The sequence below is a fragment of the Trachurus japonicus genome, chromosome 6 (assembly GCF_045865225.1).
Source record: "Trachurus japonicus isolate A0001 chromosome 6, Traja_1.0".
NCBI lineage: Eukaryota > Metazoa > Chordata > Actinopteri > Carangiformes > Carangidae > Trachurus > Trachurus japonicus.
In genome coordinates, this window is record NC_140912.1 from 10,264,175 (window position 1) to 10,278,410 (window position 14,236).

Below are 14,236 nucleotides of genomic sequence, written 5' to 3' on the forward strand. Positions count from 1 at the left end.
CAGTGAGAAACCTATACCATTAACACCTACCACGAGAGGTAATACGTACATTTACTGAGGTTAGTAAATCATTCTGAGTGGGCACAGGAGATGGACATTTCATTGAGGAACAACTCACTCTTGTTTCCACACAGTCTGTTGAGTAGAGGAATTGTGTGGTTTTTTTTTTTTTTTTGCTGTGTGTGTTTTGTTTTCCGGCCTTATCTGCTCTTGGCACTACATGCTGCTAGATACCCAAACATGTTGGCAGGGGGATTTGGAGACCATTGGACAACTGTGTCTTACATTATTTGTGGAAAAGAGGAGATGAGCAGGCTGTAGACTGCTTTCTTATTTTGAGTAACACATTTATTCACAGTTGCTCCTCCACACCCACATGCTGCTTTGTTCGAATGACACAATTATTTTTCCTAGAACATCTTTCTAGTCACTATAACAAGATATCTCCCCGGGAATTCTCACCTTTCCCAAAGTATCTTCCTCCTATGTTTAGCAGCTTCTCTTCTCCACAGCACATGCTCTGTTATGAAACCCATGGTAGGAACAGAGAGAGTATTGTTACTTTATGTTATTGCTGGTAGTTAACTCTCAGGTTTTGGTCCATCCTTCACTTGATTTTTTATTTATATATCCCTCTGTGATATTACTATAATATACTATTCTTTCTTGTTATCAGGGAGGTAAATGCATTGATGTTCTCCAAACACACAGCCCTGACACACCTGCCTCTTTAAATCCTTGTTGATGTTTTTATACATGTTGTCATCCCGGATGCATGCAATGCTTTTGAGGAATCAACCACTGTGAATTGCTGAAATGTGTTGAGTAGGTGTGTTATATTTTAGTCTGACGGCTTTAATTCACCAAATATTTTAGTTCTTCCAACTAATATACACTTGAAATGGGAAATAGGATTTCCTGGGACGAAACAGGATTACATTATTAAACAGTTGCTCCAGGAATATTCACGTCTTCTTGAAAAATGATGAATATTATAACATAGCATTCAGTGGTGCATGTTTAAATGGCTTTTTTCTTATTTTTGTGATAAGTGATCTGGAGGCATTTCTGATATTAGCAGTTCAGTCAAAGGTTTTTTTTCATCATCTTGCGTGTTTCACATTGCACCCTTACAGTCTCATCAGTAATGGTTTAATTAGTTTTCTACAGTTGACACTTTAATTTAGTGCAGCGACTAATGTCTGTTTCATTATTAATTAATCATAAGATTATTTTTTGATTGATTACTTTGTCTGTTAAAGATGCCTGTCAGTATTGTTGATATTGACAAAGTAACTTCTTCAGATGTCTTAAATAATAATAATACATTAGATTTGTATGGCGTTTTTGAAAGGCACTCAGAGACACTTGTTTTAACTGAACATGTTTAGATTACAGAGATATAAAACAGAAAAAAGCAACAAATTGTGCATGACAGCACAGTCACTGTGTTTATTGGATTTTTATTTGTTAAAACGGTTTTCTGCCTGACATTGAAACTCTGATAGCTTTAAATGTTTTTAGATTTTGAATAAAAAGGGGCACTTTCCCACATTTAACATACTTTATAATTCAAGGTAAATGCATTTAATGCATCACGGACAGATTATAGAAAAGACCTTAGAGAAGCGGAGACGGACTCGGCTCTCCTTTAATGCAATACCATTTTACTGAAATGCAGTGGAGCACTTGATTGCTATCAGTTACAGGACCACCTCTGCTCTCACCTCTGTATGTAGGTAGAGACACTCTGTACATGTTCTGTCAGCTTCTCTTCAGTCCTGTCAAAATCTCATTCTACATTTACACATCATACCACCCACATCTTCACATCTGACCCCCCTTTTCATCATTGATATATTTGAGTACACAACCCAGGTTAATCCATAAGTGTTGGAAGTGCTGAAGTAGTGCAATCATATGTACGATAATCTCGCAAGTGTAAGAGTAGCTGTAATTACCAACTGTTTACTAAATGTGTATCTGCTTTTGAAGTTAAAATTGTAAGCTAGGGGCTCTTTAAGTCTTCTATTCTGACTGGTAGCCACTCATTAGGAAACCATGTCTCTACTTCTGTTCACTGAATAAGATTAAAGTCTCTTGATTCATCTTTAAGTGTCACCTGCTACGACAGCGGAGCATCAGTGGCTCTCAGCACATCAAAGGTAGTTTCAATCATGAAAGGTGCTTCTAGTAATGAAGAAGCTATTGGTCCATTGACAGTTGCTAGGCAACTGCATCAGCATTGCTCTACAGTAGCAAGTCAAGGAGCACGGGTAGGGAAATGCAAGGGTATTTTAGCATGTGGGAAAAATGTCATCTCCCAAAGCATGTGGTGAGGTGTGTCGTGCTGCTTCATTATAGATCTTGATTGGGTCATAGTGGTTGTACAGATCAAAATTCATGGGACCACTATCTCATTGCTGTGGTTTTGCATAATGGGGATGTTATTCAGTCCATTGTTTTCAGACCGCCCAAAGATGTTGTGATGAAAGAAGGAACAAATGATTTGCCTGTTTACTTTTCTCTGAACGGACATGGGACACACATTTCAGCATTTAATGAGCAAGGCATTAGGTCTGAAAATGATCTATTGGAGGTTGACGTTTCAACAGTATATCTGGTAACATTATATAACTTATTAAAATAAAATACTGAAACTTAAATGACAGTATTCATTTACATCCTTACAAAAATCTAGCAGATTTCCTGGTTTCTGTCCCTCTGTCTGTTTCATGCACTGTTGCTGGTGGACGGCACAGTGATGTGGTGTTTAGCACTTTTGGTGGTGTTTGCGTATCCTCCCTGTGCCTGCCTGGGTCCTCTCCGGGTTCTCCAGCATCCTCCTATACAGTCCAATGACATGCACACTAGGTTGATTGGAGATTCTAAATTGCCTATAGGCGCGAGTGTGAGCGTGTGAGGTTGTTTGTCTCTAACCATCTCTGTGATGGACTGGTGACCTGTCCAGGGTCAACTATGCCCTTGTGGATCAGCGATGTAGACGATGAATGGATCTGTAGCAGGGGTTTCGTTTATGATATTGTTCTCTCAGTTTATATTTGCTTACAGTCTGTGCAGTTAAGCCTAAACCACAGCACTTGTTTTAATTTTACTCAAAGCTTGCCATGCCTCTAACTGTGACAATACACTTCCAGTTTGGTGAAAAACTGAGCACTGTGTTATTCCCTGGCTTGCCCTGATTGTGTTTTTTTTTCCCTTTCCTGGGGGCAGAGCACTGTTACAGAAGGTGTCCTCATCCTTGGGACCATGGTTCAATAATTGCTCTTGTTTTATTCATCTTGAGAATTGGCCTGTGGAATAGCCATCCATTTTTTACACAGGCTGTCCCATTCTTTGTGTGTACACTTGTTTGTTCATGCCTTTTCCCTCCAGCTGTGGTGGATGTTTGAGGTGAAGAAGTTCTCTCTTGATTTAACTTCTGTTTCTCTTTGAATCAACAGGTACTGTGCACACGCACACTACAAAGTAAAAATTAATTGGAAATGAATGTTTTCTCTATTATTTCTGATTTTATGCAGTCTTTTCTGTCACAATTCCTTCCAAGTTATAAAATGCATTTTTTTTTATCATTCGAAAAACAAAGTTGGCTGAGCACAATGTTGCCTTTGTCTGGTTTAATTCAAATAGTTGGAATAAAAATAAGTGCTGACAGCTCAAAGCCAAAAAATGGACAAAAATAAAAGCTGATGATGAAATCATTGTTGCAGTCGAGGGCCACTGAGGAGCTCTTTAATGTGAGGAAGATATTTCTGAAACCAAGGTTCGGGCATACGTATTGCTGTGTGGACAATACAAGCTGACATCAAAGCCACCATACACTGAGTGATACATTCTCTGGGAAACTTGATTGATGAATGAAGCAAGACCCTCACTCAGTCTTTGCAAACTCCAGCTCCATTTACATGTGTGTGTGAGGCTGTGTAAAGCAATAGCCTATGTCACTCTCTGATGCATTGGCTGTTTGAGCAGGCACCTGCGTCTGTTGGCCTCCCAGCTGACCTACAGGACATCTGCCTCCTGCTTCCAGTCTGACTTAAAAGGAAGGCTTTGTGTGTTTGTATTTGTATAGACAACTGTTATGTAACTGTGTTGCATAAGTCAAGTCCTTTGGGGGTTATTTGTAGATTGACAGATACCTCTTCCTAAATGTGCTGTAGAGACATGCCTGCTTTGTAAAGAGGGATAGTAACAGAAGTAATACTTTTTACATAATCTCTCTCCATTTCTTTGTCAGGTGTGTGCAACATGGCGTCTAAACCTCACCCTCCTCTGATGAAGAAGCACAGCCAGACAGATTTGATAAGCCGCCTTAAGAGCCGGAAGATCCTTGGAGTCGGTGGCGAGGATGATGATGGCGAAGTACACCGCTCAAAGGTCAGATTACATACTACTTTACATGAACACATTTCTTTTTTTTTCCTTAATAGGGAGTAATGCTTAAAAACAAAGGCATTAGTGCAACACAAAGCTTAGTTATGACTGTTGTGAAGGTTCAGACTGGAGCCACACAAACCACCAGGACACAGAAGTTGCTTGTATTTAATCTCTGTTTATTAGTTTGTCGTTTGAATTGAGGGGGTGGTGTCACCGAGTGCCATGGTTCTAAACAAAGAAAAGAAAGAAAGGAAACAAAGTAATTCATGCCTGATAAATATAACGAAATACCATTAAATTAGAATACAATCAATCAATCTTTTAAGTTCATTATCCGTAAACACATCAAACCAAATGATTCTCGTTAAACTTAGGCATGTTAAAATACTTGAAACTTAGACATTGACCTTAACCTTAATGCATTGAAATAAGTTTAGATTTACTTACAATGAGATGAAGTCAAACACGCATGGCAAACTCAGGTGAGCACCACCAGCACACATACAGAGTCTGGAGACAAAGGAAAAGGGGGAAGGCCTCAACTGGGCCTCTATTTGTAAAGTGGGAGGAACAGTGGGAGGTGCTCACATCTCCATCTTTAGAGTTTCCTCTTTGGAGATCTCAGCCTTGGACTTTGTGACAGCCGCCCCTGGATTTGTGCAGCAAATACGTACATTTTCTTCAATCTGTGATCCCAGGAAGTGGGATCAATCTAGCAACAGGTCGTACGTATTCTCTTCCCTGTATCCTGACCTTGGCACTGCGGACCTTACCGTCCTTTCCAGGGTACACTTCAGTTATTCTTCCTACGGGCCATGATGCTCAAGGGTACTGAGGGTCGACAATCAGTACGACCTGACCTAAATCCAGGTTGTCCTTGTCCGACTTCCATTTTTGTCTAGTCTGTAATGTAGGGAGATAGTAGTGAATGAATGTTGTCCAGAAACGATCTGCCAAGATCTGGCTGTGACGCCATGTCCTTCGGCCAAGGAGTTCACTTGAGCAGTAGATTGCCTGAGGAAGAGAGGAGTCAAGCCGCCCCATGAGCAACATATTTGGTGTTACTGGATCTGGATCGGCAAGGTCAGAGGAGACGTATCCAAGGGGCTTTGAATTAAGGATGCCTTCAACTTCAACCAGTACTGTGTGCAGGACTGTGTCTGTTGTTGTTTGCTTCCCCAATGCAACATAGAGGGCTGTTTTAACTGATCTTATTTCACGTTCCCAGCTCCCACCAAAATGTGGGGCAGATGGAGGATTGAATTGGAATCTCACCTGTGTGTGGACTAATTTCTGCTTCAAATCCGACGCCATAGCCTGGAAAGCATTTCTTAACTCTGTCTCTCCTGCTCTGAAATTTGTTCCACAATCAGAGAGGAGTTCAAAGGGTTTTCCCCTGCGTGAGACAAATCTTCTGAAGGCCATTAGAAATGTATCTGCATCCATACCGTTAAGTAGCTCAAGATGTACACAGCGTGTTGTTAAACATTTAAAGAGTATGCCCCACCTTTTTTCTGTGCGGCGGCCGATTTTTACTGTGAAAGGCCCAAAACAGTCCATGCCTGTGGACCAGAATGGGGGCTTTGACAATCGAAGGCGGGCTGGAGGAAGATCGGCCATTTTGGGAATAACTGGTTTGGCTCTCCATTTCTGACAGTCTTGACATTGATGTTGATGCTGGCGAATGGCTTGACGACCACGCAGAATCCAGTACCTCCGCCTCATTTCTCCCAGGACGCGCTCAGGGCCTGGGTGCAGTAGTTTTCCATCATAATGCTTAATAATGAGTCTTGTGACATAATGTCTGGGATCCAAGACAATTGGGTGAATGGTGTCGTGGTCAAGGGTTTCTGCTCTTCGGTGTCGGCCTCCCACTTGGATTAGGCCGAGTTCACGGTCATATTCAGGAGACAGGGGGAGTAGTTTGCTATTCCTTGGAATAGATTTCTCACCTTTAAGGGCGTTTATCTCCTCGGGGAAACACTCTGATTGAGCTCTTTGTAGAAGGTGCTTCTCTGAGTCGATGTAACATTGGGCTATGTTTGAACTGTGATCCGCCGCCCCATAAAGCATAGTCTTTGTTTCCTCTATTAAGTCATCCCAGCTGCCATACTTCTTAAAATCAGGAAGGTTTATGCCAGTTGACATCATTGTTCCACAGAACATTGACTTCCTTATTTCCTCAACTGGTTCTGGTTCAGCTGGTACAAGTGGACTGGTTGGCCAGCAGTCAGCAATTAAGAGGAGGAATGGTGGGCCTTGACTCCATCTGTGTTGCTGAGAGAGCTCCAGGAGGGTTTTACCCCGTGTTACATCATCAGCTGGGTTATTCTTTGAGTCAACATACCTCCAGCTCCTGGTGTCAGTCAGGGTCTGAATCTCAGCTATTCTGGTTCCAACAAACACCTTGTAACGGCAGGAGTCAGAGGTCAACCAGGACAAGACTGTTGTTGAATCAGTCCAGAGTGTCACAGACTGTTGGGGAATAGTGAGCTCAGCACTGAGAAGATGAGCCAGCTGGGCACCTGCTAGAGCTGCACACAGTTCAAGACGAGGGATGGAAAGCTGGCGTTTAGGGGCTATGCGAGACCTGGCCATGATGAAGCTGACATGAATGTTCTCAACATTGTCCTCAACCCGAAGGTAGGCGACTGCGCCATTAGATGGGCATAGTCTGAGCCAATGAGAACCAGGGGACATGCATGGTCAATGGGCTGTAATGGGATACCATCGAGATGGTGATATTGCTCTTGTAGCTGCTTCAGGGGGTATGTGTGTTGAGACAGCCCAAGGTTCTCAGCCGTGAAAGCTTGATTAATAACATGTCTTTCATTCGGCTGGTTAAGAGGGGAAATTTCAAAGGACACAGATGCCCCATCCAATTGCACTATATCATGTCTTACTGTGCATAGGGAGAGGGTTTCAGGCTGAGTAGCGAGGCCCAAACGTTGGACAGCTTGGGGGAGCAGAATGGACCTATCTGCACCATCATCAAGAACTGCGTGCGTTTTAAGGGTTTTATCCCCGTTATGTATGAGTACATTCACAACCTTCAGCATTACTTTACAAGAGCGATTAGGTTGGTCAACATAGAGGAGCTCAGAGGGGGAAGATGCAAACATCACTGTGGCCGATTTAGATATATGGAGATCATGGAGAATGGTTAAGTGAATCTCTTTACATACATTACATGGCCTCTTCAAGGTGCATTTATCCATTTTGTGTGTTCTCCCACATTTAGTGCATCTCCCTTTCTCACTGATCCATTTCTCAATGTCGGTCATTGTGAGTTTCTTAAACTCTGCACATGAGCCAAGGAAGTGGTCTCGAATGTTACAGTAGGGACAGTAAGGTTTAGGTTTAATAGTAGAATTGGCAGTTACCTTCTCCTTGGAGTGTGCTCTCGATGTGCCATTCTCATCAGATGTTGACAACAAGTAGACAGAGGAGACTGGTCTGGAGGGCTGACGTTTTCCAGTCTGCTGTTTTTCTTGTTTGTGAAACTCCACAGCTCTCTCTGATATGCGTTTGGCCCTTGATTTCAACTGTAGCCAGGTTGAGAGGTCAAGGAGGGAATAAGTTCTGGTTGCCTGTCCAGTGAGAATGCCTCGGTTAATACAGTGCTCAATGAATCCATCTCTGTACTGTACAGGGAGTTTACTGAGGAGTTTATCCACATGGGAGCCACATCTTAATTCAGATCCTGTAGGGCCCTCCAGTGTCAGCAGCATTCCCACCAGAGCATGGATAGAGAGAGAGAAATCATCTAAGGCCTCAACATCACCAATACGAATAACAGGAGAATTCAATATTGAACCAATCTCACTCTGAACTAATAGCCTTGGTTGACCATACTTCTCCTGCAGTGCTTGAAGGGCAGTAGAATATGGTCTCATATCATGCATGCAAGATTTGGCCAATTTGTGGGCTCCTGGGTGTTTAAGATGTTCTAAGAGGACCTGGTATTTGAATTGCTCAGTAAGATGGGTGTGGTTGTCAAGGAGGTTATCTAAGGCCATTTTTAACAGAGCAAAATCACTCTCTCTACCACTCTTGAACACAGGGAGTGAGGGCTTTGGTATCCCATAGGCTGAGGCCAGGACCAGATCCATAACATTTGGGGGTTGCGAGTGCACAGAACGTGGAGGCAGAGATGATATCTGCATAGGTGGTAAACTCCCTGCGAAGGTGGGCTGCACAGGGCCAAGCATGGATGCAGATTGATTGGGGGCTTGGACTGAGCTTAAAGCTACAGGTGCATGCCTAGATGGGATTTGAATAGGGGCTTGGACTATGCCTACAGTTACAGGTACATGGTGGGTAGAGAGGGACTGGCGTCAGCAGGCAGAGGGGGGATATATGACTGGACAGTAGAGGTGGGAACCTGGACAGGGGGTAGGATTTGCTGCAAGGGCTGAAGCATAGGATGAATCTGAGGGGCAATGGAATAGCCAATTTGTGATAGTGGGGGTGTTGAACCAGCTTGAGACTCGGCATATCTCATGTTTACAGGGGCAGGAGTAAATATTCTGGAGGGAGGGAGATCATAAAAGGAAGTGGAAGCTACATGGTCATGAAGAGATGATGATGTTGGTGCAGAAGCTGGAGCAGGGTGATCATCTAAGAGGTTTTCTCTAATAAAACTTGAAACAAGCTGGGCTGCCTCAAGCTCTTGCTCCTTAATGCGGATGCGTCGATTTGTTGCAACCTTTCTGACAATTTTCTCTCTCTTCTGTTGGGCTTCCTGTTGTCTTTGCTGAGCATCTCTGGCTTCCTTGTCTATCAATGCACATTCTGTATCAAGCTCCTCATCCTCCCTTTGTTGTCTTTTCAACTCCTCCAGCTCATCTCTCCTCTTCTTTTCCTCAAGGAGGCTGGCTTGGAGATCACTTAAGACTGAAGTACTGCTGCCTCTGGAAAACCTACTAATTCGAGAGGCTGAGGGGAGACTGGAAACTGACTTGGAGCCAGTCTTACTATAAGCACCACTGCGTGGGCCATGGGACTTTATAGATGTTTGTTGTGGCAGTACATGGACACGTAATAGTCAGGGGGGCGTCTATGCCTCCTGGGTCTCTCTTGGCCGCTGGGCTCTGTGAGTGGGTTCTCAGGGATTGTGTAGGATGCTGATGGCAAAAGGGGAATTGATGGTTCAGGTGGAAGGGCAGGCTCTATGTGTTGAGTGGATGAGGATGGCCGAGGTGATGTTTGAGACATTACAGGGGGAGCCTTATCCATGTTAGGCTGGGTTATGTCTTGTCCACCTTGGTGTTCATCCGTGACTTCAGGAGAAGCCTGCGCTTCATCAGTGATCAGCCCATCAACCGGGTTAATGCCAACAGCCTTTGAATCAGCTGAATCAGCCATTTTAAGTTGCTCTAGTCTGTGGACATGTGGAGTGTGGCTCAGTCTCCCGCTCGAAGGACCAATTGGCTTCCACTTCCTTTTATGATCTCCCTCCCTCCAGAATATTTACTCCTGCCCCTGTAAACATGAGATATGCCGAGTCTGAAGCTGGTTCAACACCCCCACTATCACAAATTGGCTATTCCATTGCCCCTCAGATTCATCCTATGCTTCAGCCCTCGCAGCAAATCCTACCCCCTGTCCAGGTTCCCACCTCTACTGTCCAGTCATATATCCCCCCTCTGCCTGCTGACGCCATACTACCGTCCCTCTCTACCCACCATGTACCTGTAACTGTAGGCATAGTCCAAGCCCCTATTCAAATCCCATCTAGGCATGAGATTTGAATAGAAACTTAGACATTGACCTTAACCTTAATGCATTGAAATAAGTTTAGATTTACTTACAATGAGATGAAGTCAAACACGCATGGCAAACTCAGGTGAGCACCACCAGCACACACACAGAGTCTGGAGACAAAGGAAAAGGGGGAAGGCCTCAACTGGGCCTCTATTTGTAAAGTGGGAGGAACAGTGGGAGGTGCTCACATCTCCATCTTTAGAGTTTCCTCTTTGGAGATCTCAGCCTTGGACTTTGTGACAATGACAATAAGTAAACAAATGTGTTAAACTATTGTCAGTCTAATGGATAATGTTTCTGCAAGGCACAAGCAAGAGTGGCATACAACCACAGATGCATTCATTAACCCCTGAGAAGAGCTATGGATTCCTTTTAAAAGCCACAATGGGCTGCTAATTGGCTCATCACTCCTAGTCCCATCGTGTGCATTTGCTTTGCTCCGTACGCCTCAGTGAATCTAGAGCACGTTATCCCATGAGCTCCTGCAACTCCACAGAGATGTAACTGACTCCCTGGGGAGCCTCCCTTCCGCTTGCGTCTCATCTACTATGTTCCTGCCCAGGATGCATTTGCGCATTCATATAGAGAGCGTACAGTGGTGTGTGTATACCAAAACACAACAGCACGAATGCTGGCTCATACCAGTAAACACTCTTGTCATATCCATGCGTGTTGAGAGGCACGATTGCAGACTGACAGTTACTTCTTGTTCTATTTTGGTATAGAAATGTCAAGATCCAGCTTCTCTTTTTTTTCATACTCAGATGGCATTAAAATGAGCATAGGCAGAGCGTACTGTTGCTCACTGAAATATTAATCAGGCAAGTGAGAGCATGGAACAGAACAGAAGGGTGCAGGCATACGTTTTTGGCTGATGGCTTGTGATGAAATGTCTGCTCCCTTCTCTCAGCCCTCCAGAGTGTTTGTTTTCTCTCCTAATGTTTGAGCAAGGAGCTTAACCCAGACATCTGTCACTTAGATCACATGTACAGAGTGCAGTGACTGGGACCTTCATCTAAAAGATAAAGAGAGATGAATAATGTTAGCTGCTTACAGTGCTGTAATGATATCAACAATGCAGAGTACAGTAACACAATGCTTTGCCCAATGTGGCCTATTGTATGTGCTGATTTGAAAAGTGTGTTTCCCTATTTAACCGTGACAATGACCCTAATTTAGAACTGAAATTGTCACTCATACAGCTGAATTGTTCACTTGCTCTGCTGCATTGTGCTGTTAGTCGAGTCGCTCTATTTATCCTCGACACAAGTGCTTGTGGTAAAGAGGCCCATGGGATCAAGATGTAAGGTTAGCTGCACAGCAGGAGCTAGTATGGAGGAGGAAACGGTTGACTTTATCCCTGTGGTTCTTGTAAACAAAGGAGGGAAGTGCTCCTGTGGTCCACTGTCTTTTCCTGCTTCTTTTTCTGCTCTGAGATAAGAACACTATCCCTATTACTTATACTTCAGTCAAAGACGGGCTTTGTGTGCTACTGTGTGTGTGTGTGTGTGTGTGTGTGTGTGTGTGTGTGTGTGTGTGTGTACAGCTTTGTGAGAGGTATCGCCTACATTGCTCACGGTACTATTGACAACTTCTTTAACACACTAGTGACTAGTACGCTACTTCAGTGCCGAGGTCATGTTGCAACAATCAAGCCTGCAGGCGTTCATAAAAAAAGACAAATAGCAATCTTGTGTGAATATTTCCCAGAGGATTACCACTGGGATGGATGAAATGGTGATCGCTATCTACTGAATTGCGGCTGCACAAACTTACATCATCGATTAAATGGGAAGTGTACACACTCGCGTGACAGATTTTAGGTTGGTGGATAATGGATTCTCAATATTTGCCATGCTCTCTGGCAGAAAAGCCGTGTTTTGTTTACTGGATGTAGCCGACTGAGTGATTGATAACAAAGCTGGGCTATTATAGCAGCTGTGATTAAGCGTCTCTCTCTCTCTCTCTCTCTACAAACAGCATTGTGTATTTCTTCCTTTTCCTGTTGCTCCATCTCTCCCCCGACTCCCTTCCGCTCTATTCCACCCCAAGCTAGCCCTGTGCCATCAGCTGACACTCAGTTCCCATTGAGTATTTCTCATGCTAGTCATGAATATTTATGTGTTCCTGTCAAAAACAGCCACTGAATCCATGGCACAGGAAGGGCTGAATCACCTGGTCACATGATCACAGCTGGCATGACGGATTCATGCCCTGGCACTTCAGCCACAGAGTACATGGAGGGATGTAACGGGTCTTCGCTGCAACTCTTTAGCTTTAGCTTTTGTTCTGGGATCAAAGCTAGCTGCAGCCATGGGCAACAACAGGAGCTGTTTTAGATATTGAACTCACTAGGCTATGAGGGCAGGGATTAAATTATTATCACATCTTCAATAAGGTTTTTTTTCTTTATAAATATACAGTACATCACAAAATAATGTGCAAACCACCTTTCACACATAAATCTGAAACTGATTTTCACAGTTACAACCTGTATCATCCACAACAGGGCTAAAGAGTCTCAGCCAATAGCGTGAAACTGGCTGTCATTGGTGTCGTCATAATTTGTTATATATATTCCTCTTATCTTCTCTAAAACTGTAGCCTACCAGCTGCTCTGCTCAGTTACATTTACCTGGTGCAAATTGGAAAAGGCAAAAACCCAAGAAAAGTCTTGTGTTGAACTATAGTATTTCATAGACATGAATGACTTGGTGTCATTCACTCTGACATTTCACAGCCTTATAAAGCAGAAAACCACTTTCCAATTGATAGTGAGTTCCCTGTAAACACTGCGAGCCAGGGATTGATTCCTCTTCTGTGTCTTAGGGGTTTCCATGCCTTGGTGTATTTTTAGTTTCAGAGATGCTATTTCGGACTGAGCACAAGAACAGTTTTGAGGGAAGAGATGTTTAATGATGAAGGGAGATAATTGTTGGGGCACTGATAGGACCCAGAGGCTTTGCATGAAGGAATTTAACTGCACAGTCAGCCAACAGTTGTAATTTTTCTGTGGGTTTTTGTCTGTTCAGGCTTTTTATTCACTCGCTCACTGTGTGGTTTGTCTGAGACAGTTCTTTACTCCCTTGTCCTTAGAAGTCTGAGTCTGAATGTTTCTAGGCCTATGTTCTCTGATTAAACATGCTAAATGCTCCACTCCCCCTCTGAACCATGTCTTTAATCACAGTCATACACTACAGATACACCTGTATGTAGAGAACTTGTCTTAGAGGAGGAGTTTAAAAGAGTTACAATTTATCTTAAATTCACATTCACATCAACAGTAGCATATTACTACATGGCGCACAGAGTTTGGTTTTGCACAGAGCCTTTGTTCTTTTGCATTATGTTGATTAACCACTAATATAAAATTAACAACAACTATAAGACAGACAAAAGCAGTGAATCTGGAGCCAGCAAATGCTATCTTGGGTCTGCTCCCCCACTATTTATGTAATTATTTCTCCAAATCCCAAAACAATTACTGCTTATATTCCAACAAGTTTTATTTATTAAACGTGCCCAAAGTTCATTCTGAATTTGGTAAGCACTGCTTTAAGTATGCTGCACCTGCTGCTTGAAATGCACTGCAGAAAACGTTGAATCTTTGAAAACTCGCATGAGAGAAATTGGAGCGGTTTCATACCGCACTTATTCTTGTTTTAATGTGAATCCGGAGCCCAGTCCTGCCTGTATCTTGTAATGTATTTTATCTGTGTTGCTGTGTGATTTCTGTGTCTTGTAATTGTTGCAACTTTTCTATGCTGCTGTCTTGGCTTCCCTTGAAAAAGAGGTCATCGTGTCTCAACAGGACCGACCTGGTTAAATAAAGGCTAATAAAAAAAACAAAAACAAATAAATGTGCTTGGTAAATTTCTCGAATGAGTAATTGACAAACAAATTATTTGTTGAAACAAGCCGTCAATACACAGAAAATGTATAATACTACATCATACCAGCACTATTATGATTATTTGTTATTATCCTGGTCATATATATTTAAAAAAAGAACAGAAATTGGCCACAGTGCGTATCTGGATGCTTTAAAGAAGTGTTTGTGGGTGACGTCCAT

The 14,236-nt window shown here is 43.0% G+C and overlaps 1 protein-coding gene across 1 annotated transcript in view; it reads left to right on the forward strand.

The window, feature by feature from the left end:
* The window catches only part of tp53i11b (tumor protein p53 inducible protein 11b), a 40,866-nt gene that overhangs the window by 21,172 nt on the left and 5,458 nt on the right, over positions 1-14,236 (forward strand). Inside the window, exon 2 of the mRNA XM_085778692.1 lies at positions 4,259-4,398. Within this exon, the coding sequence (XP_085634818.1) occupies positions 4,270-4,398 (129 nt within the window). The 5' untranslated portion in view covers positions 4,259-4,269. The remainder of the gene's footprint in view (positions 1-4,258; positions 4,399-14,236) is intronic.